Source organism: Aspergillus sclerotioniger, assembly GCF_003184525.1.
Source record: "Aspergillus sclerotioniger CBS 115572 chromosome Unknown BO94scaffold_12, whole genome shotgun sequence".
NCBI classification, from domain to species: domain Eukaryota; kingdom Fungi; phylum Ascomycota; class Eurotiomycetes; order Eurotiales; family Aspergillaceae; genus Aspergillus; species Aspergillus sclerotioniger.
In genome coordinates, this window is record NW_020291002.1 from 648000 (window position 1) to 673304 (window position 25305).

The 25305-nt window shown below is 52.0% G+C and overlaps 11 protein-coding genes across 11 annotated transcripts; 8 read left to right on the forward strand and 3 right to left on the reverse strand.

The window, feature by feature from the left end:
* Window positions 1-1431: 1431 nt before the first annotated feature.
* Window positions 1432-1746, reverse strand: BO94DRAFT_545836 (uncharacterized protein; the record flags this gene model as incomplete). Its single annotated transcript, XM_025613262.1, has 1 exon — window positions 1432-1746. The coding sequence occupies one exon, from the start codon at window positions 1744-1746 to the stop codon at window positions 1432-1434; it is 315 nt and encodes a 104-aa protein (XP_025468114.1).
* A 283-nt stretch (window positions 1747-2029) lies between these two features.
* BO94DRAFT_565586 (SDR family oxidoreductase) lies at window positions 2030-3354 on the forward strand. The gene is made up of 3 exons (XM_025614502.1): window positions 2030-2205; window positions 2278-2772; window positions 2849-3354. Exons 1-3 carry the CDS (start codon window positions 2151-2153, stop codon window positions 3220-3222), a joined length of 924 nt encoding a protein of 307 aa, XP_025468115.1. The 5' UTR covers window positions 2030-2150; the 3' UTR covers window positions 3223-3354.
* A 350-nt stretch (window positions 3355-3704) lies between these two features.
* BO94DRAFT_534662 (flavin reductase family protein) lies at window positions 3705-4814 on the forward strand. Its single transcript, XM_025611600.1, has one exon. It carries the CDS (start codon window positions 3949-3951, stop codon window positions 4732-4734), a length of 786 nt encoding a protein of 261 aa, XP_025468116.1. The 5' UTR covers window positions 3705-3948; the 3' UTR covers window positions 4735-4814.
* Window positions 4815-5835: 1021 nt separating this feature from the next.
* Window positions 5836-10001, forward strand: BO94DRAFT_50771 (putative C6 transcription factor). Its single transcript, XM_025609628.1, has 10 exons — window positions 5836-5848; window positions 5925-6373; window positions 6467-6516; window positions 6583-6918; window positions 6980-7071; window positions 7132-7180; window positions 7290-8291; window positions 8348-8448; window positions 8498-9179; window positions 9247-10001. Exons 2-10 carry the CDS (start codon window positions 6258-6260, stop codon window positions 9954-9956), a joined length of 3138 nt encoding a protein of 1045 aa, XP_025468117.1. The 5' UTR covers window positions 5836-5848; window positions 5925-6257; the 3' UTR covers window positions 9957-10001.
* Window positions 10002-10461: 460 nt separating this feature from the next.
* Window positions 10462-12847, forward strand: BO94DRAFT_50830 (uncharacterized protein). Its single transcript, XM_025609657.1, has one exon. It carries the CDS (start codon window positions 10663-10665, stop codon window positions 12712-12714), a length of 2052 nt encoding a protein of 683 aa, XP_025468118.1. The 5' UTR covers window positions 10462-10662; the 3' UTR covers window positions 12715-12847.
* Window positions 12848-13588: 741 nt separating this feature from the next.
* Window positions 13589-15504, forward strand: BO94DRAFT_556167 (multicopper oxidase; the record flags this gene model as incomplete). The annotated part of the gene is made up of 3 exons (XM_025613843.1): window positions 13589-13832; window positions 13923-14391; window positions 14442-15504. The coding sequence occupies 3 exons, from the start codon at window positions 13589-13591 to the stop codon at window positions 15502-15504; spliced, it is 1776 nt and encodes a 591-aa protein (XP_025468119.1).
* A 506-nt stretch (window positions 15505-16010) lies between these two features.
* BO94DRAFT_623831 (F-box protein) lies at window positions 16011-19055 on the forward strand (the record flags this gene model as incomplete). The annotated part of the gene is made up of 4 exons (XM_025617175.1): window positions 16011-16100; window positions 16256-16605; window positions 16656-18345; window positions 18419-19055. The coding sequence occupies 4 exons, from the start codon at window positions 16011-16013 to the stop codon at window positions 18863-18865; spliced, it is 2577 nt and encodes an 858-aa protein (XP_025468120.1). The 3' UTR covers window positions 18866-19055.
* A 109-nt stretch (window positions 19056-19164) lies between these two features.
* BO94DRAFT_623832 (DUF1014 domain protein) lies at window positions 19165-20495 on the forward strand. The gene is made up of 3 exons (XM_025617176.1): window positions 19165-19361; window positions 19527-19627; window positions 19708-20495. Exons 1-3 carry the CDS (start codon window positions 19305-19307, stop codon window positions 20225-20227), a joined length of 678 nt encoding a protein of 225 aa, XP_025468121.1. The 5' UTR covers window positions 19165-19304; the 3' UTR covers window positions 20228-20495.
* On the reverse strand, window positions 20496-21742 carry pex7 (putative peroxisome biosynthesis protein (Peroxine-7); the record flags this gene model as incomplete). The annotated part of the gene is made up of 2 exons (XM_025609929.1): window positions 21475-21742; window positions 20496-21408 (listed from the first exon to the last, which is right to left on the reverse strand). The coding sequence occupies exons 1-2, from the start codon at window positions 21636-21638 to the stop codon at window positions 20496-20498; spliced, it is 1077 nt and encodes a 358-aa protein (XP_025468122.1). The 5' UTR covers window positions 21639-21742.
* Window positions 21743-21914: 172 nt separating this feature from the next.
* BO94DRAFT_534667 (uncharacterized protein) lies at window positions 21915-22502 on the forward strand. Its single transcript, XM_025611601.1, has one exon. It carries the CDS (start codon window positions 22018-22020, stop codon window positions 22300-22302), a length of 285 nt encoding a protein of 94 aa, XP_025468123.1. The 5' UTR covers window positions 21915-22017; the 3' UTR covers window positions 22303-22502.
* Window positions 22503-23389: 887 nt separating this feature from the next.
* Window positions 23390-25300, reverse strand: BO94DRAFT_623834 (dimethylaniline monooxygenase; the record flags this gene model as incomplete). Its single annotated transcript, XM_025617177.1, has 4 exons — window positions 23390-24194; window positions 24243-25057; window positions 25120-25193; window positions 25255-25300. 4 exons carry the CDS (start codon window positions 25298-25300, stop codon window positions 23390-23392), a joined length of 1740 nt encoding a protein of 579 aa, XP_025468124.1.
* Between the last annotated feature and the right edge of the window lie 5 nt (window positions 25301-25305).

Below are 25305 nucleotides of genomic sequence, written 5' to 3' on the forward strand. Positions count from 1 at the left end.
AGACCTCTAACGGTTCAACCTGCCACTGCCACAATCATTAATTCTTCCGATAGATCTCCCGGTGGGCAGTGGATCTGTCCTTATCTCACTTATAAGCGCCCTTCCAGTATATCCGAACCTCAAACCCGAATATTCTTCCAGTGACCCTAATAACCCCTCCCCCCCCCCCTCCTTTATCTCTACGAGTATAGCAAGTCATATTAGATTCTAGCTGAGTATTTAATTGGTAGTAAGTATATTCCTATCACTGGCTTTTGCCAATAGTTTGACCGCAAATGCGCAAACCGGGCTGACTGGGTAGATTACTATCCATGGATTATATCATTGAAATCTGTTCATGCTTTACCACATCCTCCAAAGCTTTGTCTTCTTACAGCATCTCAGTGAACCCATTCTTCTATCATATCCCATCTTCCCGCCTTATCAGCTTTGCTGTTTCGCAGTCAATAGTCCTTGCTTCACAAGGTCATAACTCATCATGCTTTTCGTAAGGCCCACTACCATTCCGAACATATTATTGACGACGACTTGAAAGTCAATAATCAGTGCCCGGGGACAAGGAAGACGAACCATGTAGTCCTCCTTTGGGCTTTCCGCCATGCGAGCGTGACAAGGCATCTTTGTTCCTGTTAGCAGAACAAGGCCTTCATGCTGCATATGTTCTCAGTGTCGGTGGAAAACCAGGAGAGACAAAATCATCCGAATGCATGATGAATGCTTTGATATAGCATCATCACGCTCTCATGGCGAATTAGTTCGTGAGACAGAAATCCGAGACGAGGCCGAAACTCGGGGAATACATACAAACGGGACATAGCCCTTTTTCATCAGTGTGCGACGAGTGGTTCTTTTTCGGTGGGTTTGGATCTAAATACTGATAAATATCGTATGTATCTGTGACGGCCACTATAGCGTGTCATCCTCATTTTGTCAGATTTCAGCTGGTGAGTAGTCTTTCAAACTCTCAGATGAGAGGGATTTGAAGCTCTTTTTATACTCGTTTTGGTAGATCCGTCGGGTGGCGCAGGGCACTGCTAGTTAATAAGTAGTATAGACCTCTCGGTATAGTTTACATAGAGTGCCATCTGATATTGCCGCAGCAGTAGGGCTCGCATATTCCTCTGGTAGTAAATGTATAGACCCCATCTCACTGAAAAAGTCCTGCACTCTCCATTCAATCTCCCTCTCTTTGTCTTTTCTGATGTCTTGTCCATAGCCGTAGAGCTCTGGCTTAGGGATATGCGAGAGTGGCTCTTCCACAGGTCATGACAATAGTCGAGACTGTGAGTGGCATTCCATGTAAGCTCTGCATATGGCTATCCCACAACGAATCAACCATCCGATAGTAGGATATATTGTAATTTAGAATGAAAGTCCACAGTAAGTAGTGTATCACGGTGTTGCTTCTTAATAAGGGCAATACCATGGTCATCAATTAAATGTTCCTGCATCTCCCTCGCTGTCATCTTCTGGCTTATGCTGCAGAATTTTGGGTGGCAGGGTCAGCTCTCCCAGCCTTTGATCTCGTCCAAGTGTTTTTGATGTGCTTGGGATGCCCATCTCGACAGAACGTTTGACATCTCTCGCAGGAAGGCAAATCCTCCCTACCCCTTTCCCATAATTGATATCCGGATGGTGAAGCCAGTCCATCTGCCATATTGAGATACGGGGAGGAGACGGAGTTGATAGAAGGAAGATCATCAGAATGACGAAGAGGAGAAAAGTAAAGAAATCAGCGGTTGCCATTAATTCATCAACACGGTAGTGAAGGTCATAGTGGTATTCTGACAGTCACCTCTTCCGGCCTACGGTAACATCAAGTAACGGCGCTAAGTCGATCTACTCAGGGAATCTATTCTTAGTCACTAGACTAGAAGCTTCCTTCACGGATCTATCCATAGTCAGCATCAGCATCAGCATTAGCATACGCCTTTGCAACCATCGTCATGGCTGACGCCGGCTTCAAGCGGGATTAATGGATTTAAGCGACGCCTCCGGACTTAGCTGTATATGAGTTGGCTGACCCGATACTGACCCACCATGTACTACCTCAACTTGAGACTCGTATAAATATCTCTAGATCCCTTCAATCCCTCAACCTCATCAGCATACACATACACAGCATACACAACCCCAGAAACCGCATCACAATGTCCGCCCCAAACACACAACCTTACCATCTCCCCCCGGACGCAGTCTGGTTCAGTCAGTGCCCTTTCAATTTCCCCATTCACCCCATCCCCACCCCTCTAACCCATACCCATTTGAAAAAAATAGTAACCGGCTGCTCCTCCGGAATCGGCCACGCCCTAGCACAGCACATCACCACCCACCACCCCACAAACCGCCTCGTCGCAACAGCCCGCAACCCTTCCACCCTCTCCACCCTCCCAACGACACCCAACATCCTCAAACTCCCCCTCGACGTCACCTCCACCACCTCAATCGAATCCAGCATCCGCGAAACGCTAACCAAATACCACCGCATCGATGTCCTCGTCAACAACGCCGGGTACACTCTCGTCGGGGACACCGAAGTAGCAGAAGACGGGGAGTCGCGGGCCCTCTTCGACACGAATTTCTGGGGTATGGTGGATACCACGAAGCGAGTATTGGGGATTATGCGCGAGGGAAAGGGTGGAGTTGTCCTGAATGTTAGTTCTTTGGGTGGCTTTGTGGGGTTCCCGGGCAGTGCGTTTTATCATGCGAGTAAGTTTGCGATGGAGGGGTGGACGGAGGCCGTTGCGAAGGAGTTGCCGGGGAGTTGGAATGGTGAGTTTTTATTCCCTTGACGTTGTGGTGTGGATGGTGAAGTGGTGGTATACTGACGGATGGGGCGTGGTAATAGTTCATCTGTGCAATATCGAGCCTGGGGGCGTCAAAACCAATTACGCGACTACGAGTCTGAAATCGATGGCCAAAGGGAGACATCCTGCTTATGCGGATCCGACTTATCCTACTAGTGTCTTGTTGGAATATAAGAGCAAAGAGGAGAATCGACGGTTGTGGGCGGAGCCGGATGCGATTGCGGCGGCGATTTATCGGCTTGTTAGTCGTGGAGAAAGGATTCCTATACGGGTGCCGTTGGGAGCTGATGCGCGAGGAATGATTTTGATGGATTTGGAGGGGGTGAAGAGGGATTTGGAGGAGTTGGAGGAATTGAGTCTCAGTGTTGGGAATGCGGAGCAGTTGGATTCGATTGCATTTTTGAGGAAGGAGTAGTTGGGATTTGGTGTTTGTATTTATAGTATCGCCAGGTCTTGGATGTATGTATAAGAGCTCGTCGATTATGCGGGCTTATTTAGTATGATAGCTATTTTACCACCTAGTCACCTAATCGACATTCAATACGGCAATTCACTCATCGTTGTGCTTGCACTGGATGGGCTGACAGGTCAGTCACACAGGCAAGCAATACAAGAGCTATAATCAAGATAACGGCAATGCGGGATCGAGGCCGGTGACGATGCCGAGGATACCCATTGCGGGGTTGTTTCGGCGCTGACAAACCCTTATCGGCCCGGGTTTCGGTAGTGGGGGTTCTTTTCCACGCACTCTAGGTGCACATCATGCGCCCATGGGCGTGGAAACTAACTCCAGCTCCGCAATGTGGCCGTGGAATTACCCCTCGGTCAACCTGCTCGGATGAATTGGACACCTGAGTCGCCCAACTAACGCAACGTCGAGACTAAAAAGTGAAGTCGCTGTCCTCATGCATCGCTCCATCTTGTCAACAGCCTCCTGGTTTTCTCACAGGATACCTTTCAAGTTTCAGTAAGTGTTCGCGTACCTTTTCTCCAGACAGTGATGGTCCTAGGAGCATCGGAATCTTGCAACACCACGCCTCTAAGCCTTGTGCATTACTGACGATCGTGCAGTAACTGCAGTGCACCCCTCCCTCGTGTGAACATCCTCAGACCGGGTCGAACATTCAGCCAGACATCCACAATGTTCAAGGTCGGAGACGATTTCGAAAAGGTCCAAGCCTCTCGCCCTGAGTTCAAGCGCGACGTGCCGGTCACTTTCTCGAAACCCCCTAATCCCGACTGGAAGCAGGGAGATGGCGCCAACGATGGAGGTGAGAGCTTGAAGAAGAACCACTTGGAGATTGACCCCTACGAGGAAGGGCGGCCGGTTGCTTCCAATTATAAACTTCTGATCTCCGGCATGGTCCCCAGACCCATCGCGCTCATCAGCACCAAGTCCAAGGATGGAAAGACGACCAACTTGGCGCCATTCAGTTACTCGCAGGTCATCAACCATGACCCCCCGCTCTTCACGGTGGGATTTGTGGGATCCCTTGACAAGGCCAAAGACACATTGAAGAACCTGGCGGAGACGGAGGAATGCGTGATCAACATCATCTCAGAGCATTTCGTCGAGGCCGCCAACGCGACGGCAATCAATACTCCATATGGCGTCTCTGAATGGGAGGTCTCGGGGCTAACCCAAGCGCCCTGCTCCGTTGTCCAGGCGGCACGTGTGAAAGAGTCTATTCTGGCGATCGAAGGCAAGCTGGTGGAGACCAAGGAGTTCGAAAGCCGGTCGACACCGGGCAAGAAATCAGGCGTGTTGGCAATCATCGAGGGTGTTCGCTTCTGGGTACGAGACGATGCGATCAACGAACAGAAGAGCATTGTCGACCTGAAGGTCTTGAAGCCTATCAGTCGGTTGGGGGGTATTTCGTACGGGCGGACTACCGATGCGATCGAGATCCCAAGGCCGCAGTTCTAGACCTGGCGCGTATGGCGCATCTTTAGACGCCGTGGTGGGGGAGGTTCTGTGCTGCCGCGGTTTTACACTAGATTAATTCAAATAGAAGATAGAATTGGTCAGCTACAGAACATTCCATAAATTTTCAAGAACAGCGATCTGGGACCAAACAACAGAGCGATATGCCCGTAAATGGAGCAATAGCCAGTTCTGGCTGGGCGAGCAGGCAAATGTCGGAGTTGAGCCGACCGTTGGATGAGGCGTGGAGACTGAAAAGTGGGTAACCGTTTAAGGTAGGCGTGAGTCCGGGCCTCCGGACGGGGAAAACGGAGAGCGAGTCCACTTTCCATCCCCAGACTGGAGAGAGCCAGAGTCCAGACTCCTGGGGTCTGCGATCTGGGCGATCAGGTTCCAGCTGCTTGGAACAACAATGAAGACACCCTGCTGGGAGGTTTCCTCGAAACGAGGCTGAGTTGCACCGCCCATACCAACCTTCCCAATGGGGAATGACCAGTCTATCGATTCAGAATCGATCCGTCCGTTCATCGGTTGTGTTCGCTTCCTGGCAGCAGACCAGTCGTGGCTGGCGTGGCCCGTAAGGAGCGGGTAACGTCAATCCTAGAGAGTCACATGGCCAGCCAAAGACCCCCCCCCCCCCCCTCCCGGACGGAGGAGGCGGAAGTGCGGAACAGCTAGCTCTTTGCCTTTTCTTATGGCTTTTGTCCTGGCCCTCCGGTATGTAACAGGCCACGCTGTGTCGAATCCAATCCAATGATTCTCAGACGGGTTGTTTCATCTGCCTAACCACCTCCTTTTCATCTCTACCTAATATGAGCGAAAGGCACGAAAGACTGCCTAATCTCTCTAGTTGGCTCGCTAGCGGACAACCGGTCATCCCTCCCGTCTGGGCTGGATCTGATCCATCTCGTGATCGCGTCGGTAGAAACAAAGAATCCCCGTCGAATCAACAATCCCTTCTAGGCGGTCAGGCTAGCATTGCTTGGGCCTTTCCTTTGGGGTGGCTTATTTTTCCGACGCGACCTGGAGGCAGGAGAGGACCAGCCAAGGGCTTAGTTGGCCGATTCTCGACCCAACAATCCCTCCCCCCGTACTACTTGCTAGCAGGCGTGACCAGGTACCTCTCACGAAGATTTGCTGCTTAGCTTCCCTATCGATGCTAACGCTGACACCCTACGGGTTGAACAAATAAGGATTAAGGCTAAAATACGATTCAGGAAAAGGAATTTAAAATTAAAGAAAAGGGAAAAAAAAAAGAACAGAGTACAAACCCTCCCCTCGTCCAAGTCCGTTTCCTGTGCCTCTATCCCGCAACGGTCTTCACCGGACACTACGTGGGATCAAACTCACGTCCATGGATTTGTCTCTCCACTGCATGCTTCCGTCCAAGGGTTTTCCATACCGCCGTTCTCCTCGTCTGCTTCACTCTCCGCCTGCGATTCCCTTGTGTCTCATCCTAGGGAACGATCGATCGCCGTAAAGCCTTCGCCCAATGTGTCGTGATCCCGGATGACAACTTGCTCGCAATGAGCCACCCTTCTCCTAAGAAGAACGGCGGCAATAATGTTCCCCCTCCCAGACAGATCCGCTTCGTCTCAACAGACGGGCAGCCCCAAACGAAGCGGCGACGAGTTAATGCGGCGTAAGTCACAACTGTCGCTTCGTACCCAGGCCTATGTCTGCCCCCTTTGTGATCACTCAGTAACATGGTGCTCCCCCGTGGGGCCATATATAGGTGTCTGACGTGTCGCAAGCGCAAAATTCGCTGCTCGGGAGAACAACCAGGTAAGAAACTGATGTTTGACGTAACTATGACCCATGTCTTACTCATTCGTTTGCTCCGATGGCTAGTATGCAAAACGTGCTCCGATTACAACCATATCTGCCAAGGCTACAGCGAATCGTCTATCCATGCTCGATCGCAGTCCGATGCCGCTTTACGAACTCCTATAATCGCTGCTCTACCGGCACCCAATGATGTGATAGCCTCGCGCACAACGCCTAAGCTCGCCAGTCGTTCCCCAATTTCTCCGCGCAGAGCCACAGTGTCAGCCAATGATGGCCTTGGCAAATCCTCCGAGGTATACAAGACGGTGGAGTCAAAAGAAGCGTCCCTGCCTAGGGACACATCCTCGCGGGCAACGAAAGAGCCCGAACAGCAGACGAGCGGGGAAAGTCCAGAAAGCAGTATGTCCTCATTCGGTTCATGACTATGATTGTACTTACCATGGACCTTCCTGTCTTCTAGGTCGTACCTCTTTAAGTTCTAGCGCGCGCACGCATGTGCCCTATTTTAGATATTTTGGGCCGACGGCTATTGTCCCTGGCTTCAAACAGATGGTTCGCATACACTGCTAGACAGTATTGCCACAAAATCTTATCGCCTAACTTCTTTTGCAGGTCGTTCAGGTGCGAGGTTCGCGCAAGAGCAATCCATCACTGTCATCAGGTCTGCATCCCTGATATCCTTTTCCTTAGCCTCTGTAGGCAACAAATTGTTCTGCGTATGTCTAGCAATGCTAGCGACATTGGCTGACCTCTTTTGTCAAAACATACAGAGTCGCTATCTCCTCTTCGAAGTCCAAAATTTGCAGATGCTGGGTTGAACAGCCTCGAAACAATACCCGACGCCCGCGATAGTCGTGACTACAACAACACGATTCCGTTCTATGATCGCGATGATACCTGCGCTGTCAGCAACCTGGTGACGCACCTATGTGACTTATTTTTCGTGCACCTCGGATGCACCTTTCCGTTCTTACAGCGGGAGAGGTTTCTCCGTGACCTCAAAGACAAAAGGGTAGACACCATGCTCGTAGATGCCGTGTGTGCATTGTCTGCGAGATTTTCTCCTCATCCGCTACTCTGCCCTCCCCAAGCTCCGACAATTGATGGTTCTGAACCGCAAGTGGACATGAAAAAGTCGAACCGCGGGCAGCCGTTCGCCCACAGAGCCATGGGCACTCTAGTGGATTCTCTCTCGTGTCCTACTCTTTCCGGGGTACAGGCGTGCTTGTTACTTGCTTATGAGGAGTTCGGTTCGAACCATGACAGCGGTCTCTGGATGTACCTAGGTATATCTATACGGATGGCTCAAGACCTTGGATTGCAAAAGGTACGGGGATTGGAATTCAGCTATGGTTTGAGCGGTGTGACTCCGAGTGCAGTCCTGACTGGACAAGCCGGGAAGCTCAGAGACGATCAATATGATGAACCTCAGATCTCCCCTGGCCCAACACAAGACCAACCAGATGCAGAGGGCCGGCGTGCGAAGGAGCGCGAAAGGGTTGACACCTTCTGGAGTATCTTCTTCCTCGACCGAGTGATTTCGTCTGGAACAGGGAGACCGGTGACCTTACGCGACGAGGACATAGAACTCTGCTTTCCACTCCAGTCGGAATCCCGGTTGCCTAACGGATGGCCAGCGCCATTTCCCCCGCTCACCCGCATCATACATTTGTACGGCAGAGTGACGGATCTCATCAATGGAATTCAGGACGTCAACCATGTAACTTCGGACACCTTGAAAATGCTGGCTGGTATGGAGAGCGATTTGACAGGTATAGTTCCGAAAAGCTTTGCACAATTCTTCAGAGCTAATCATAGCTGAATTTAGGCATCTATCAGCGACTGTCGCCAAGACTTCATTTTAATGCAGCAAACTTCCAGGCCTACGTCAAAGCCAAGGAAGGAACAAATTTCATTCTCCTTCATTTTGTGAGTCTAGCTTAGGGTCATGTTATTCATCAGCGCTGACATAAATCAGTGGTTTCATACCTTGATAGTCCTGCTTCATCAACCCACGCTGCTAAACTCCTTCGGTGGGACTATCCAACATCTTTATCCAAACAGTAGGGAGTTATCGATGTCTTCGGCCAAAACCATTGCCGATATTCTGTCTTTCTCAGAACTCGTGGACGGGAAGAGTTTCATTGGCAACCCCTTCACAACCCAGCCTATGTACATTGCCGCATGTGCTTTTCTCATGGAGAGTGCCTATTACTCTTCACCCTCCTCACGATCTGGCTCACCTCCAGCTCAGCCGTTACTGGCAAACCAAAACAGTGGTTTTGTGATGCCGAATATGGATCCTTCGAACGGATCGGAACGAAAGCCTACCGCTAAGCATATACTTCTCGCGTCCGCCGCAAAGGAAAACTACCAGCGATGTTACAAAGCTTTGAAAGCACTTGAAACATACTGGGAGGGTACCAAGTATATCCTCACGGTCTTGGATCAAAAGGCAAAGGGAATCGTTGATCCACTTCTATATACTGTGGAGGAGATGGAAAGCGCGGCGGAGGTATCGTCCGTTCCACCTTTCGCTGCACCACACTGGAGAAGTATCCAAACATCATTGGCTGCTCCAGGTGAAGCAGCAGCCTCAAAAGGAGGCATAGATACTCCATTGGATGGCAAACGGTCGCCCAAGATTGATCCGAGTCAAGGTGGGCTTTTCCTGGTTCCCTTTCTTCACCGCCGCATCCGGGAAGCATATACTAATTTCCTCCCAAGCTATTGGATGGGCGTTGACCGGTGCAACCAACTCGTCCCAACCGAACCTGAGCCTATTATATCAACTACCCGCTCAGGCAGAGTCCATGTCGGATAAGCCAACATTTTCATCTCAGTATAGCCACATTTATCCCAACCTTCCGGTACAGACTGGTGGTAGTCAGAACTCCAATTCTTACTCGCAGACTTTGGAGCCATCCAGGGTAGCGGAGTCAACACTGACTACACCGATGGCAGCAGGCTCCGAGCCGTTTCCGTCGCTCGCATCCTCTGGCCAAGTCTCGGCCTCTGATGCGAATCTGCTCCTTGGCTTAAACACGTCGTTTCCGGGTACGACCTCCCGCCCGCCAAATCCTCGATCAGCCTACAACCACCATTCCGCGTCCTCCAGGCTCGAGAATCAGGTGCCAGGATTCAACTACAGCTTACCTGTTCCGAGCGAACAGCAACCTGGCGACGGCCATCTGAGCTCACGGACCCCAGGTCTCCACCCTGTTGTGGGCCCCCATGCGGGTGACGTGTTTATCGAAAGCCAAGACATCGATATGGCAACGCTCCAGCAACAAGATCAGCTTCCGTTCACGTTCAGTGGCGAGATACTGCCATGGCTGGAATACCTTCCGCAGGACGTCCTCAATTACTTTGGGGAACACCAGAGTTATCCTACCCTGATGAGCCCAGATGATGAAGCTCCGCAGGGCCCTCACTGAAATGTATACTGTGCGTATATATGCGACTGTAATTGCACGTGTCAGCCGTTTGGAATCCGTCGTTATGATGCTTGGCGTCCGGGGGTTGTCTATCTATATCGTGGGATGAAGATATCTATAGGAACCACTGGTCGTTGAGTGTCGTTTGAGAGGAAATGTTGCATGATTGATGTTTGCATCGGCGTGGCTGGTGAGCCTGTTGCATGATCGGAGGCATTCTTTTCTGTGTATGAGCGTGTTAGTATTTTTACTCCATTGGCTAGGTCTGTACTTGTATGTAACTCCAAATTCAACCTTGTTTTCGTCCATGGGGCGTGCGTTGTGATGGAGATCCCCACCCATGATCTGAGACAGTGGGATGCTGGGAGACACCCAGTCACAGGCCCGAGGCAGCGGAGGGCGGAGAAGCCAAGGGCCCAGCGAGGGGCGGTTGCCCGGCACAACTGGGCGGTGAGACCACACCCCCAACAAAGCCGTCAGGCACGGCGATCAACATCCCCGGCATCTTCTCCAAGAGTTGGGTGGAATGTGTCCCGAAATACCATTCTCCATCGTTCTCCCGTCTAGCGTGCCAGATCGAAGCCCAACATTCCTCTGAGGTCCACAGGCTCACTGACAGCCTTCTAGTCCTGACGCTCGGATAGCAGTGGGGAACCATTTCCTTTATACATTTCTCGTCTATACTATCCGTCTATGACCAACCCCAATGGACGACTACTCTTCTGACCCCGAATTGACTGGATATGCAGACTGTACAGGCGAGGCATCTGGCATTCGCCGAGGCGCTGCCTACGAGAGCCCACCGATCTCCCCCGCGTTTTCGAAATCGGGACTCCAGCACCGATACGAACTTTATGATGAAATCGATCCTTTCAATGAAGATACTCAGATATTAGCGCACGACGGTGGGTACAGCTCCTCGGGGTCCTCAATACGGCAATCTGGCGATATCCCGGGTGGTGATTTGGACGGAGACCTCGATCGGATGAGTTCCAGAGCTTCCAGTCGCTCTTCTGTTTCCTCGATCCCGACCTCGGTGCTTACGAACATGGCGGATGGAATGAAGACAGTTTTACACAACGACATGCTTTCCCATCACTGGGAGAACCATGACAGCAAGGTGCATAGCAAATTGGAAGGACAGGTGCGCTCGATTCCGGCAATTAGGCATCGGGAAACCGCATTCCGGAAGCCCAGCTCGGTGAAAGCGATGCAGATGCACACAGAGGATGAAGGGGACGATGATTTCTTGACCCCACCAAAGCGCAGAGGTCAGCGTCTTTCCGACGTGTCCATGCGATCTGCCGGCTCATCACCGCTGAGGAAGACCCAGTTTTATTCCCCGACAGGATCCGCAGGCAAGCCGAAGGTCAAGAAGGAGTACCCATTGGTGCTTCTGCACTGTAACTTGCTTCCACCGTCACTTCCCGTCCCTGGAGCAATGGGCTACCACAATCAGAAGGTATTGAGAGAGGTTCTGCCTTCAGAATACTGGAGACGGTGGAAGCTGCTAGAGGAGAAGGTCGGGTCTGTCATGCTCCGTGAGCGCGGTGTGCTTATCTCCCATCCGGAAGACATGTATGACTTACTCGAGGAGCGGTTGCTGGAAAGCTTAGACCTGCAGCGCCCAAGGCTGGACCACGGCCATTTCCTTGGACAAGATGAGAATGACTCCGAGAGGGATGATCAGTCCGTGAAAGAGAGCGCTACAGACGAGGAGGAAGGGGAAGACTGTCCCGACTGTGGCGGGCGCGTGGTTCGCCATAGTAACGCGGGCAGAAAATGGGAGATCAAGGTGTTCGCTGCCAATGGCCTGATGCGGGCTGGGGCATGGGCTGCAGCTTGGAGGGAAATGGAGAAGGTGGACGTGGAAGTCGGCCTTTGGCTTCCGTCAGAGATCAGGAGGGAGTTGGAGAGGCGACTGCTGGAGGAAGAAATATGTCAATTCGAGAATCGACTGCAGGTACCGCATTCACAGGAGCCTGCGCATGCAATGGCCACCGAGGTACGCCAGCATTCTCTGCCGGCGCCTACCACTCCTCCAGCAATTGAGGAACATAATCGCTTCGTTCATGAACAAGCTGCAATGCCGTCGCCCCCGGTAACCAAGAAAGTGGCTGCCCAGGAGCAGCGAATGCCAGAGTATCGCTCTGTTCCGAGATCGAGTGAGGATATTGATCTACAGACATTGCTGGTGAATTACATACGAGTGCTAGCTAGCGACCGGCGCAATGTCGCCATTGCCGTTCTCAGCTTCCTGGTCGTTTTCTGTGCTATTCATGCTACGCCTCAATCCACCCAGTCGGCTCTCCGGCCATTTCCTCAGGACATCCTGGAGCCCGTGTCCGTTTCCTCTTCAGCTGTGTCGCTGATGCAACCCTCATCGACAAATTGGGGTAGGCCCACCAGTTGCGCGTTGCCGAGCGTCGAGACTTCCCGTACCGATGTCATGCCCTCGTTCTCTTCCAGGATCTCTTCCAGCTCTGGTGATGCCATTTCCAGCTCAGTGACCACCTTGAGTTCTTCAGTTGTTGCTGCTGAGGACATTCTCGGGCCAGTTCTCGATGATCCCCCAAACTTGCAAGCAGAACCCGAAGCAGGCTCTTCCCTAGAGAATCCGCTTGCTACCCTTAAGCCGGAACCGGAACTTTCTACGGTAAGGCTGAAAGATCCGGGGGCGCCAATAGTGGACTTTTCAATGAACCTTGTAACACTGACTCCACCGATGAGTCCGCTGGTGGAAGAGGTGGACGAATGAACGACGTATGAGCCATAATGCTTTTAGGACTCCGATTGACGACCGACATGAGATAATTACCTTGCTTATCTTGTTTGTTATTTTCTCCCTTGGTATTTCCCTCATTTTCATTGATTGTTTCGGTGGCATTCCTCAATCTGCCCACGTATCTACCATCAATTCATCAAGTAGCGACCATACAATATGCTTTCTTCAGCTGCGGCGATCCCGTCATCACTAGGTTTCGGCGAGCGCGCCACCGCGAAGAGGCGTCGACTGACAGGTCATGGCGATAACCCGCTTCGGGGCAATAAGATTCGATAAACCAACACCACATCGTCAATCGTTTTCTTCTCCTTGCCGACGCCCGGCGACGCCGCTCAACATCAGGCATCCATATTACCTGCACCGTGCAGTATACCTACTACAAACCGCCTCTTTTGCTAGAAGTGGGTGGCTTTTCCATGCGGCATACATGCGTGATGCCGTGTTACTTCCAACATAATGTAACTATAATCTATTTCAGGAACTGGAATATCCTAGAAGGTTGCGGTGAGCTTAGGAATTGATGCACTCTCCAAAGCATATTTCAATGATGGAAATAGTTGCATATGACGGGTCCACCATCTTCGCCATCAGACGCCTTATGGATATTGAGCCATGGGCGCATCCGATGATGTCGCTATACGAATTAGGTCCTGTATCCCTTGCCTGACTCTTCGGCTTCGTCGGCATCAGTCTGAGCGTATCTTCGATGGAGGCATTATAAGAACCTCAGGTTCAGCTCAGAGATGGAGATGCAAGCACGACAAACTAGTTATCGACCCGGCTGCGTTCGACTGTACATATTCTGTTGGACCTTTTTTGTATATTTTCTTGCTATCTCGAGTCCAGCATGAAGCTATCTCCAAGCAGGCTGGCCCTGTTGGCGCTTTGCTTGATACAATGGGTGTCCTGCCGTGTTGTGCAGTTCCAGATAGATCTGACCTGGGAAGACGTGGAAGTGGCCGGTGCCTTACGAAAGGCTATCTTGAGCAATGGACAGCTACCTGGTCCTGCCTTGTGGTTGAAGCAGGGCGATGATGTGGAGTTCTTGGTCAACAACTCGATGCCCTTTTCGACTACAGTCCACTTTCATGGTCAGTACATCTTGTCTTGGCTTTTCTCAACCTGCATATCCTGCTCGAAACTGCTTTTTATATGAGACCTCCATACTAACAAGATTGCAGGTATTGGGCAGCAAGGCACGCCGTGGTCGGAGGGTGTACCTGGACTCTCGCAGGCCGAAATCCAGCCGGGTGACCAGTTTCTCTACAAGTGGAAGGCAGCCGATTATGGTTCGTATGTGTATCATTCACACGAGAGGGCTCAAATCATGGATGGTCTCTATGGCCCCATCTATATTGAACCTGAAGACTCGGTGACGAGGCCTTTTTCGTTGATCTCTGAAGCGGACGAGCAGGCAATGTTGGAAGCCGAAAAGCATACGCAACCGATTGTGATTTCGGATTGGAGGCCTTTTACCTCGGAGGAACTTCTACAGATCCAAACAGCCTCTGGTGTCGAGAGCTACTGTGCCAATTCTATTCTGGTTAACGGAAAGGGTTCTGTGTACTGTTCTTCCCAGGACCACCTTAATGCTATCACGACGGAGCAGCAGAAACAGGCTCTTGGTAACTTAACCTTGACTGATATGGGGTAAGCTTTTATCGAGTATCGAAGGCAATCAACCGTACTAACTATGCCAGATGTCTGCCGCCCCAGCCTATAGTGGGCACCTATCCGGTTGATCTCAGCAAGGTCCCCAAGGGCTTCTACGAAGGCTGTACGCCTAGTGAGGGACCCACGGAGGTGTTCAAGGTCAATTCCGCTTTCAAATATGTTAGCTATGACCTTATCAGCATGGCTGGTGCTACCTCACTGGTATTCTCCATTGATGAGCATCCAATGTATGTTTACGCCGTGGATGGTCGTTATGTCGAACCATCGCTCGTTGATGCTGTCACGGTCCCCATTGGATCGCGATACTCGGTGATGGTGAAGTTAAAGTCGGATGATGCCGGAGACTACACTGTCCGCGTCGCCAACAATTATGCAACCCAGCTCATCAATGGAACCGCAGTCATGTCATATGGCATCTCTACCCCGAACCCAAGCAGTCCCTCCCAGCCTTATATCAATGAAGCCGGTTCCAATGCTACAGCCACTGCGGTTTTCTTGAACGAAAGCAGTGTGGTACCGTTTCCCGTGGAGATACCTGCTCTCAAGGCGGACCGGACCTACATCCTCAATGTCAACACAATCAATGCCTCCTATATCTGGACCCTGCGAAATAGCTACCCCATGTCAAATGAGGATCTATCTCCTCCCGTGTTGTTCAACCTCAGCTCAATATCGGCAGCGTATTCCGTGACCACCTTGAACAACACCTGGGTCGATCTCATCATCAATATCACCACCATGGGACAGCCGCAACACCCCATCCATAAGCACTCCAACAAATACTTTGTGATTGGGGCAGGCTCGGAGCCCTTTACCTACTCGTCTGTGGAGGAGGCCCTGGAATACATTCCGCAGAACTTCAACTTCCAGAGCCCCCAGATGCGAGACACATTCTACACGCCTGCATCGAATTCGGCGCCGTCTTGGTTAGCACTCCGCTACTTCGTGCAGAATCCAGGACCATTCCTCCTTCACTGTCACCTTCAGATGCACCACAGCGGTGGGTTAGCACTGGCCTTGCTGGACGGGGTTGACGCATGGCCGATGGACATTCCAGAGGAGTATCGCATGCCAATTATGGCCGAGTAGGCTACTTTCGCTGTACAGCTTGTTAGACTAGGTGATTGTTGTAATCCTACCATTCAAATGTTAGATATAAATTTGGCTTAATGGATCAGTTGCCTTTGTTCCAGTGCACTATGGATTGTTCAGTCTTTTCCAGTCTTAACTGCATGCACTCTTCATGTCTGGCTTTCCGTGGACACACGTGAGGGTGTGGTGGTTGGCAGTGAATGGGCCAGCAGGTTGCCCAGCTATTCACTGCTGCCCTGAACTGTATCTCGCTTGCAGCGGATCTTTCTACTTCCTTTTTTTCTGTGTTGTTCTTCTCTTTCCCCGCCTCCTCTATCCCTCTCCTACTGTTCTTGTACCTTCTGTGATCGATCTGTCGGTGATCCAACAGTTCATATCAGTGTTTCACGCCTCATCTTTTCCCGCCCATGCTTAGGATTCCTTCTCACTCCGCCAGATTTCTTGTAAACAAGAACTGCTCGTCGACAAGCGCCGAGAGCGACAGCGAGATTAACACCAACACGATGACCAATCCAGGCTCATGCCGAGACAGGGCCCTGGTGCCTGGCCTGACCCGCCTTCCTCTGGAGATTCTTACAAAGATCCTTGAATACGTGAGTGTTTCTGCATCTCCCGTCACTTTCCCGTCACTCCCCCGCCACTCCTTCGTCACCGAGGGGGATGGGTGACGGGGGAGTAGCGGAATATAGACGAATATAGATGAATATGGACGAAAACGCGTGCTGATATGCATTTCTATCTACCTTAGTCTGGTGACAAAAGTCTCTTGAACCTTGCACGTGTCTGCCATGACTTTCGTGACATTGCAGCAGCCGTGTTGTACCGTGATATCTGCTATGCTATCCATGCAGATGACCCCATCCACACAGAAAGCTCCCTGGATCAGTTCACGACCATGGTAGAGACAGTGAACATCAGCAACTATGACTACGCCCAATGGGTGAAAGACATTACAGTGACCCATATCGCGCCCTACGAGGCCGATAATCGACAGGGGATCATCATACGAAAGCCCGAGCTGAGCTATGAAGCCGGCAGACAGCTCAATAGTCTTCTTACCATTACCGTGTCCAAGGCGACTAATTTGACCAGTTTCAAGTAAGTGTACCTTCTTCTCAGAAACAACATTCTGGCTTACTTTTCCACAGCTGGGATATCCGTCAAGAACTCACTGCATCCGTCTTCCGAGCTCTCAGTCGAGTCCCTGACCTTCGCGACCTGCACATCCGTCTGCCACCGCGTACACTGGCAGGTACCACCGACCTTGTACTCGGACAGATGCTGCAGACGCCACACTTCCACTTCTCGGAGATCAATCCTCCCTCCCGAGGGTCTCGGAGCGCCCCAGGCGCCGAGGCCCAGTTGCTGAAAGACCTTGCACATCTCCAACTTCCGCCAACCATTTCTCTCATGGCGGATCTCAAGAGCCTTTCGGTGCTGGATATTGAGGATCTGAAGATCGTGTTGCAGATCCCACAATGCATCTCGAAGTGTTCGTCCACCTTAAAGTCGCTGAAGCTGTCGTTCTCGGACGATCTGGCCAAGTCAGCGCGCAAGAGAACCCTGGCCAACACCCCAGGGGATAGTCTGACGACGGACACCTCATTCTTGCTCAATGCTCAGATAGTCGGACAGGTCATAGTCCCCGTGGGAGCAAATCCGAACCCTCCTCTTGACCCGGTGATTCGTCGGGAACGCTCCGTCCAGGAGTCGGTTCTGGCGTACATCTTCAAAGTGGATAATCCCACTCAGCGCACTAAGATTCTGGAGAGTGCACTGGATAGCGAGCATCATTCGCTCGCAGGAAACAATCCCATCTCTGAAGAAGTGCAGGATCGCAAGTTCGTCCGCGCGTTGCGCTCTCTTTCACGTGTGCTGCCGAAAATGATGGTCAACAACTCGGAGCATACAGGCATCATCGGCGTGCTCCATAAGATTGACAGAGCCACGACTCAATACCTGGGCCGTCAGTCGAGCAAAAACGCTTCCCAGGCGACTGCGACTGACAAAGCCGGTACTGCTGCCTCCACTTCCGCACCTCCCCGGCCGAGTAGTAGCAAATTGGTTTCATCGGTGGGGGGAAAGGCAAAGAAGGAGGCCTGTCCGTCGGACGTAGTCAATGTCGAGCACCCCGATGTGGTGGAAGAGGACGGCAAAGATCAAGAGTTCATCGATCAAACTGAACGTTCGATCACCGAGGCCAGTGTCAGAGCTTTCGCGCGCAATCCGACACCTAACAGACTCCGCACACTGTCCGACTCAAGCAAGGGAAAGCAGCCCATCAGAAACCCTCCAGTCGTACCCGAGAAGCCCATCGCAGACAAGGCCCTCGAGCAGTATGTCCGCCAGACCCATGGCATCTCATTGGAAAGCCTGTCGATTCATCTCATCCCGGTGACTGCGACAGTGATCAGCCGGGCCGTGGACATGTTTTCGCTCAAGCACCTGTCGTTGCTCAACGTTGGCCCGCAAGGCCCGCTCTGGATTCTCCTGAAGCGATTCAACCAGATGCGTCCTCTCCAGCTGACCTCCATCCACACGGACAACGTCACTCCTGCCTTTTGCACCTTTATCGTCAGCCTCGATAAGGTGACAGAGCTGTTTCTGTTCGAGCGCAGCAGCCAGGCAAAGGTGGAGTCGTTGGCCGCGAAGACTACAGTGGACTTTGTCACCCTTCGAAGGGGCATTCTGACCAGGCACTTGCGCCACTTAGAGCGGTTTGTTATCCGCAACGACGAGGATTCCGGCTGGGTGGCCGATGCGCGAACCATCCGACTCATCTCCCAGTTGGGCCGCAACCTGATTGAGCTGGGTATCGGAGTCAATAACTGGAGTATTGTAAGTTTCACTCATTCAGCCATCCATCCTTCCTTCCCTCCTTCCTTCTACAGGCTAGTACTCACCTGCATAGCACTATCTCGTTGAACAAATCGGCGGACTGTTATCCCTCAAGGCACTGCAGGTCTTCTGGTACCGCGCTGACATGTGCACCACCACGCTGCGAGAAGTCCAATACACCATGATCGATAGCATCCTACACTATCCGCACCTTCGCATCGAATACCTGGCGCTATGCTACAACATGCACGGACCGATCGCCAACGCCGCCATCCAGATCCGAAGCCGCATCAGGCATCTAGCCAGGGCAGTTACCCGCGAACACGTTGACGAGACCCAACCCGCCCGCCCGACGCTGCCGGAGTACATCCCCTTGGACGGTATCTGTACAATCGAAGATAATGAGGGGGAGCCGGGATATCTGTTTGGGCTCGAAATAAACACGCGGGCTTTGCTGAGGATCGAGGACATTCGCGGGGTGAGGATGTGGGAGAAGGGCACATGGGAGATCAAGCTGTAGCCCCGACCAGCTGAGCAGAGTATGGCCGGGGCCTTGCCTATCCCCATCCTTATCCCTATCCCTATCCCACTAAAGCGGAGATGGATGTGACGACAAGAGGGAGAAATGGAAAGGAAGTGATGTAACACGCACGGACAGAAGTCAACTGCGAGGAGATCTGTATTTGTTACTGCCTAATTTCCCAGTGAAAACAACCCAAAAAAAATCTAATTCTCCATTCACTCCTCACTCCTCTCACTATGAATCTTTTACCACATACATTACCAGGGCTTGGACCATCACATGCGGGCGTCCTATTAGTCATGGCTCCACCGCCGGCCCAGCACTTCCCGCCATAGGATGACATCTTTCTTCCATCCCACTTCATACTTCTTTTTCTTCAAGCTTCCTTCGACCACCCTCATCCTTTTCCCTCTCCACCAACAGAACAACAATCAACATGGGAGGCAAGAAAGCCGCTGGCGAAAACTCCAAGAAGGCTGCGGGAAATGCCCGTGTATGTTCCCCTCCCTCTTCCCCCCTTCACTTTCCCCTCATCCCTCTTCACAAAATAAATCCTACCCCGCCCCCGCTCACCACCATCACCACAACACCCTCAACATCATCCCCAAAGCACACACACACACTCAAACTAACCAGAAACCTCTACAACCCGAAACAGAAAGCCGAAGCCGCCGCCACCAAGAAAGCCGCCGAGGACTCCAAACGCGCCGCCGAAGAAGACAAGCAATGGGCCAAGGGCTCGAAGAGCAACGCTAAGCGGTAGCCCTCTCTCCCCCCATCCCTCCACTCCTTTCAAGACCCCCCCCCCCCAAACTAATCACCCCTGGAATCCAAAACAGCGAGGATGCCGAATCCAAAAAAGCCGAAGCCGCGCGCAAGAAAGCTGAACGCGATGCTCTCCTCGCCGCCGAAGAAGCCTCCCAGCCCAGCAAACCGAAGAACAACAAATCGGCGGCCAAGAAATCCGCTGCTCCGAGCCGAGGCACGCTCGATCTTTCCCAACTTGATGGAGATAGTGGAGCCAGTAAGAAGGGGTCGGCGCTTAATGCCTCCGGTATTGATAACGCGTTGGACGCGCTGTCTTTGACGGGCAAGGATAGTGGGAAGGTGGATCGACACCCTGAGAGGAGATTCAAGGCTGCGTATGCGGCGTTTGAGGCGAGGAGGTTACCCGAGATTGAGGCAGAGAATCCCGGACTTAGGAGGAATCAGCGTGTGGAGTTGTGTAAGAAGGAGTTTGAGAAGAGTGAGGAGAATCCGTTTAATCAGGTGCATGTGGCTTTTGATGCTAGTCGGGAGGAGGTGGCGAGTGTGAGGGATGCGGAGAAGAGGAAAGTCGAGGCTAGACTTACGCGGTGAGTTTGTTACTAGGTCTTTGGGGTTTGGGAGGTTATATATATATATATGTGTGTGTGTATGGTAGGATGGTTGGGACTGTGGTGGTGGATGGGATATACCCGGCTCTGTACATTGTATAGAGCCCACTGAGGAGGTCGAGGTGGTGGTATTAAAAAGATAATATAGAGCACCGCGAGCGCAGTGGATGATAACGAGGCAATGGTATCATGCAATCTAGTATCCAGTACAAGGAAGAAAGCAACCACCCACACACCACCAGACAAGACAGTCAACCCATCACAGCCCTCACATCCCACACATACAAACTCTCATCCCACCCAACACTCGCACACCATCCCTCACTCCCAAACATACACCAATCCACCCCCGTCACAAACTCCGTATGCTGTCCCATCCGTCCCAACTCCGCCCCCATATTCGGCCCCGGTCCCGCCCGCATCACATCAACATCCCCAACCGCCCCCGACGCCGACTGATCACTCCAAGCCCGACACGTCATATCATAACTCGCCGACAGCAACACATTCGACAAATGCGGCGACCACGTCACCTTCCTTACCGCATACTCATGTCCCATCATCACCGTCTGCGGGCCCTGCCCAGGCGCCCTGATATCAAACGTCCGAATCGTCCGATCCACCCCCGCCGTCGCCACCGTCGAAGGCCGATACTTGTTCCAGTCCATCGTCAACGCCTCACTCGGCGCTACCCCTCCTGCTCCTAGGCCCCCACCCGACATCATCCCCCCTGCCCCTCCGCCCGGCCCCGCATGAATCGGAATCTGCAACGACAAATGATTCGACGCCGACGCCGGCGTCCTCAAATCAAACAACCTCAGATACGAATCCGACGACACACACGAGAGGATATCCGGCGAATGCGGCGAAAACTCCGCCGCGTAGGTACAGCTATGCGTCGGCAACGTGAGGAGAGAATGCGGTCGATGCGGAGACCACACGCGCACAGTCCCGTCCCAGCTACTAGAGCAGAAATGGTCTTTGGCGACGAGGTTCCAGTGGACGCTGAAGACTTCGCGATTGTGTTCTTTCCAGTTTTGGATCGGGTAGTCTGGGACAGTGGCGTCGAAGAGCTTGATGCTGCCGTCGCCGGAGGCTGTGAGGAGTTGGTTTTCGTGGATTTCGGACCAGCTGAGGTCGTAGAGGGAGTCTTGGGTTGTGAACCTGGGTTGTTAGTTTCGGTTTGAGGGGTTTGATGAGGGGGAGATGTGGAGGAGGGGATAAGGGTACCATTTGTAAGGTACAATGCCGTTAGGAGTCAACTCGAGGATATATAGACGGCCATTTCCGACAAGGCCGAAATTGGCCGATGAGGCTACTGCTAGGCGGTTGTCGAAGAAGGGTGAGTATTTGACGGCGCACCCGTTGAAGCCTTCGGTGCGGAAGTGGAGCATTTTTTTTGTGTGGTGAGGGTGATACCGAGGCGACAATGAGTATGGGGGTTGATTTAAGAGGGATGGTCTATCATGGCGCTGTGAGGAAGTGTAAGTTGTAGTGTGTGGTGGTGGTGGAGGAAGAGCGCGACTGCGACTGCGGGGAGTCAACGTGCCGAGGTTCGGTGATTGGCCGTCACGCTGCGGCGCTGATCGGCGCGCTCTGGCGTCACGTCAACCATTATCTATCTATGCAGTGCGAAGCAGTTTACTAAGTTAGCTTTCTATCTCTCTCTACTCTGTACTAGGGTCAGAAATAGATAGGAATAATCCACGCTGGGCGATGTCGTGCATGTCACCCTGACGCCATTGCCGATCTCTGTTATCAATCAGTCCGTCGATGCTATACTCCGTACTACTTAGTATACAGTTTTCCCCACCATGCTATCCGCTGCCACCAGAAGTATCGCGCTACGAAGACGACGTCTCCCAGTCCTTACCAGACCATACTGGCTCCCAGCTTGGCCTTTACCCTACTTTGTTTTTGAGAATGGGGCTTCCTCACAGAAGAGACCTTTCCGGATCGGACGATGGGTTCGGTTTGCTTTCCGCGAAGGAGTTTCCCAGCTGGGTTAAGGTGGAGTTCTGGAATGAATTACGGAATATGGGTGGGTTCAAGGGTTGAAGGGGCTTATCGAGGGTTGGTGTGGAGGTAGGAGGAGGGAACGATAAATCATGTGTAGAATGTGAGATCGAGGTCAGTTGCATGTGATGTGTAGGATGTGACCTGTACAGAGTGTGCTCGGATGGAGTTTAAGGAGTGGGCAGAGGTGCTGGTTTGGTTTGGATGGAGGCTTGATGCCTTATAAGACGTTCTCTGTTGGGGTAGGCATTAAAGTTAGTAAATTGATTGGAGAGATGACTGCTAAGAAGAGGGTGTTCAACAACCTGCAGTGCTTTCAGGAGCATGGCGTTTTCATATTGTACGTACAGTAGGCCTTCTTAATTGCTTAAGTTCGTGTAGACTAACTTGTGTATATTAAATAAGCCTCCTCTGGAAATTGTGGTCATGTTGAATGTTCAGATAGTTTCTGCTCTGGACTGGTGCTGGGTGGGTTGGTGAAGCATCAGTGGAAGCAAGCCTAAGGCAGCGAGGGATAGTGCTCGATATCCCGAATTTAGCAATGCGCGACAGTCAATAAACCGACGATTCAAAAATGAAGCGAATAGTAGATATGATGATAGATCTCTATTACTGCAAGAAAAACTAGAAACACGGTGTTGGGGTAGTTGGGTGGTTGTGACTACAGGGATGTGGGAAAACGACCGGGATAGCAGCGCCCAAAAGCTTCATCCAGACCACACTCGGGTGACACAAGAACCCTACCACTTGAATAATATCACCAGAGTAAAAAAAGCCCACCCGCCTTCGCGGGCTACGAAAATCCCGCAGGATTTTACAGCCGTTTATTATCGAACCAGATTTTATGCTAAGATACCTCGCATAGCAAATTTGCACCAAGCATTCGCACATAGCTTATAATCCTCGCGACTCGGAGTCGAACCCAGGCGGCGTTGGGACTTAACATAGCTACTACGCGCTTGTAGCTCTGTTTTCCGCTACGCCGTCGTGCCTGGGTGGCAAGGGGGTGATCTCGAAAGGGGAGTATAGGTTACTGTCGTTACCCGATCGGGAAGGATGTGGGCCTGAGGAATGAGGTATAAGGAATTAGGCGGCCTGAGGAAGGAAACGGCCTAAGGAAGAAGGCAGCCTAAGGCAGAGGTGCGGCATTTCTCTTCTGCTGCTGCACTTCCCTCCACTCCCGATTGATCCCGCGGTAATCGTGGATGGAATACTCCTCAAATGCCTCCCGGATCCAGCTGGCCTTTCGCCATCGGTTGATTCCAAGGTCCATCAAAAGCATATCCACATATGGCATCGCATCGAAGACCGTCTCTGGATACCAGGATCCAAAGCCGCAGGGATATCGGTGCTTGCCAAATCGACTCGTCAGGGCTGTCTGATAATACACGTTCGGTCGGTCAACTGGGATCTTGTCGTTGAGATAAGCATATGTCCAAAGAGCTTGGGCCTCGACAAGAAGGGCGTTGCTCGGGCCATTGATCATCTTCATGAATGCGATGGAGTGGTCTCCTTCAGCGGTCAACTGCGGTGGTGCAATGCCACGGTAGAACCGGAACGGGCTCACGCCTGGTTTGAATGGGACCTTCGCTTTCGGCTGGTGACGCAGAGCTGGAAACTGCGTCAATATCTCTTCATCGGCAGCACGGTCGAACCGATCCCAGAAGCTTTGTTCGTCAGACATGTCGCGGGTCGGAACCCCAAGGCTTATATCTAGGCCCCTTGGCTCATACGTGACTGTTGGGGCTAGATCCCAGCCGGTGATGGCAATGAGGGCGTCGGTCTTGAGAGATGTTCTATCGGTGAAGTGGACGGTTCCCTGCTCTGATAGGTGTGATATGTCCTTCCTACTTACTGTCACTTGCCCTGACCGGACGAAATCATAGATATGCTGGGGATAGCTGAGAATCCCAACGCGGCCCGTCCAGAATAGACTATGATTGCGTGAGTAACATGATGTGGCTAATCAGGAGCATGCTTACCCTTCATCTGGCTCTAGATGCTTCAATGCGTCCACCTTCCGGTAGCCATTCACCTCAGCGACATCCGCGGTCATCTTGTCCCAGAATGAACGCACTAGCCATCTTCCCAGGGCTGTTCCATGGAGTAGCCTTCTCAACCATCCAAAGCCATCGCAGCTCCCCCAGATACAAGGACTGAACCAAGTGACAAACCGTGTGGTGGTTAGGCCCTCAAGCTTGACCCGCCAACGTCCAAACCAAACCCAAGGCAATGCCATCAGCACAGCACCCCCGCCCGACTTGCGATTGATCCATTCCACGCGCTTACCGTGTGAGGCCATCATATACACGGCATCGTATCCATACTTCGATGCGCCAATCACAGTCACAGACTTCACCGCCGGGTCACATGCCAATGACGCACCCTCTATCCCGAGCCGGGTATGGTTCAAAATAGGTTTTCCAAAGTCTTTTTGTCCAGGGATGGATATAGAATTCGGAGTCGAGGAAAGGCCGGTACACATAATAAGTTTGTTGCACGTGTACAGTGTCTCATCACGTTCGTCGATCGTTTGCGCCTGAACCTTCCAGTATCCATCGACTTTCGCTATTGTGTGAACATGAGTGTTGAAGCGAACCCGACGCCGAAGATCGAAATGATCTGCAAAATCGCTGAAGTACTGCTTGAGAACATGCCCAGGGATGTGGGCTTCTGGTCGGACATCATACTTGCGCGGGTCCAGTGGGAAATCTGAGAACTCATACGTTCCATAGAGATTGTTCGTCCGGAGGTCTTCATAACTGTTCTGCGCCCATACACCACCTACAGCCGAACGCTAACACCACGATCAGTTGCGCTCATCACAGCAGAAGAGACAGTTGGTAGAGGCAGCTATACCCCTTCGAGGATCAGCAGATCCGTTTGCGGCGCCAGTTCGAGATAGGTTTTGGCCGTCGCCAGGCCACCCAGCCCTATTCAACGTCGCTGTCAGACAGGCTATCCAAGGAGAACAGTCAGAATGAGCTACTATACCTGCTCCCACTACGATCACCTCCACGCGTTGCTCTTTAAGGTGCATTTTCG

Coding starts and splice junctions, on each gene's coding strand:
- BO94DRAFT_565586 (XM_025614502.1), top strand. CDS start 2,151: ATGTCCGCCCCAAACACACAACCTTACCATCTCCCCCCGGACGCAGTC. Junction 2,206..2,277: donor CCCGGACGCAGTCTGGTTCA/GTCAGTGCCCTT, acceptor TGAAAAAAATAG/TAACCGGCTGCTCCTCCGGA. Junction 2,773..2,848: donor GTTGCCGGGGAGTTGGAATG/GTGAGTTTTTAT, acceptor GCGTGGTAATAG/TTCATCTGTGCAATATCGAG.
- BO94DRAFT_50771 (XM_025609628.1), top strand. CDS start 6,258: ATGAGCCACCCTTCTCCTAAGAAGAACGGCGGCAATAATGTTCCCCCT. Junction 6,517..6,582: donor CTGCTCGGGAGAACAACCAG/GTAAGAAACTGA, acceptor TCCGATGGCTAG/TATGCAAAACGTGCTCCGAT. Junction 7,072..7,131: donor TCCCTGGCTTCAAACAGATG/GTTCGCATACAC, acceptor CTTCTTTTGCAG/GTCGTTCAGGTGCGAGGTTC.
- BO94DRAFT_623832 (XM_025617176.1), top strand. CDS start 19,305: ATGGGAGGCAAGAAAGCCGCTGGCGAAAACTCCAAGAAGGCTGCGGGA. Junction 19,362..19,526: donor AGGCTGCGGGAAATGCCCGT/GTATGTTCCCCT, acceptor AACCCGAAACAG/AAAGCCGAAGCCGCCGCCAC. Junction 19,628..19,707: donor TCGAAGAGCAACGCTAAGCG/GTAGCCCTCTCT, acceptor AATCCAAAACAG/CGAGGATGCCGAATCCAAAA.
- BO94DRAFT_534667 (XM_025611601.1), top strand. CDS start 22,018: ATGCTATACTCCGTACTACTTAGTATACAGTTTTCCCCACCATGCTAT.
- BO94DRAFT_50830 (XM_025609657.1), top strand. CDS start 10,663: ATGGACGACTACTCTTCTGACCCCGAATTGACTGGATATGCAGACTGT.
- BO94DRAFT_534662 (XM_025611600.1), top strand. CDS start 3,949: ATGTTCAAGGTCGGAGACGATTTCGAAAAGGTCCAAGCCTCTCGCCCT.